This window comes from Fukomys damarensis, unplaced genomic scaffold (assembly GCF_012274545.1).
Source record: "Fukomys damarensis isolate Sample0158 unplaced genomic scaffold, DMR_v1.0_HiC HiC_scaffold_23, whole genome shotgun sequence".
Taxonomy (NCBI): Eukaryota; Metazoa; Chordata; class Mammalia; order Rodentia; family Bathyergidae; genus Fukomys; species Fukomys damarensis.
Genome location: NW_022900935.1, coordinates 31,556,421 through 31,557,077, shown reverse-complemented (window position 1 = coordinate 31,557,077; position 657 = coordinate 31,556,421). Strand labels below are relative to the sequence as shown.

At 68.3% G+C, this 657-nt stretch overlaps 1 protein-coding gene across 1 annotated transcript in view; it reads left to right on the top strand.

Annotated features, from left to right (window-relative positions):
* Lrp8 (LDL receptor related protein 8) overlaps positions 1-657 on the top strand; it is a 71,208-nt gene that overhangs the window by 1,032 nt on the left and 69,519 nt on the right. Inside the window, exon 2 of the mRNA XM_010610420.2 lies at positions 259-557. Within this exon, the coding sequence (XP_010608722.1) occupies positions 259-557 (299 nt within the window). The remainder of the gene's footprint in view (positions 1-258; positions 558-657) is intronic.

Sequence of the window (657 nt, the reverse complement as noted above, 5' to 3'; positions counted from 1 at the left end):
ACACGCGCTCCACCGGGGCGGCCAGCTGTGTCCCCGCCTGACTGCGTTTCCGGGGATCCACGCGCGCCGGGCACCGGGACTGCTTTGGAGGGGGACGAGCCCGTGAGCGCAGTGCGTGTCGTGCCGGGCCTCAGGGCTGAGTCTGCGTGGATCGCTCTGTTGGCCGGCGTGTGCGGCTGTGTGTTTGAATGGAGGGTGTGCCCCGGACGTGTGACACCAGTTCTTTAAGTGTGTGCCTGGTCTCGTTGTGCCACCCAGCGGGCCGCCACCCGAGCAGCCCGGCGCATCCGACCCTGTCTCTAGGCTGAGGGTACCCGAGGTACCTGGCGTCGCCCCCTTTTCTTCACCCCAGATTCCTCGGCGGTCCAGGCTGCCGGGTGGGGAGCTGAGCTCGCGTCGGCTCACACAGCTCACGACTCTCCAACCCACCCCCCCAGGGCCAGTCAAGGAGTGCGAAAAGGACCAGTTCCGGTGTCGGAACGAGCGCTGCATCCCCTTGGTGTGGAGATGCGACGAGGACGACGACTGCTCAGACAACAGCGACGAGGACGACTGCCGTGAGTGGCCAGCCGGGGCGCTCAGGCCGGGGTGGGAGGCCACGATGGGGGGCCGGCTCCGTGCATGCGTGCGTGGCAGCAGCCACGAGGGCCACCTGCT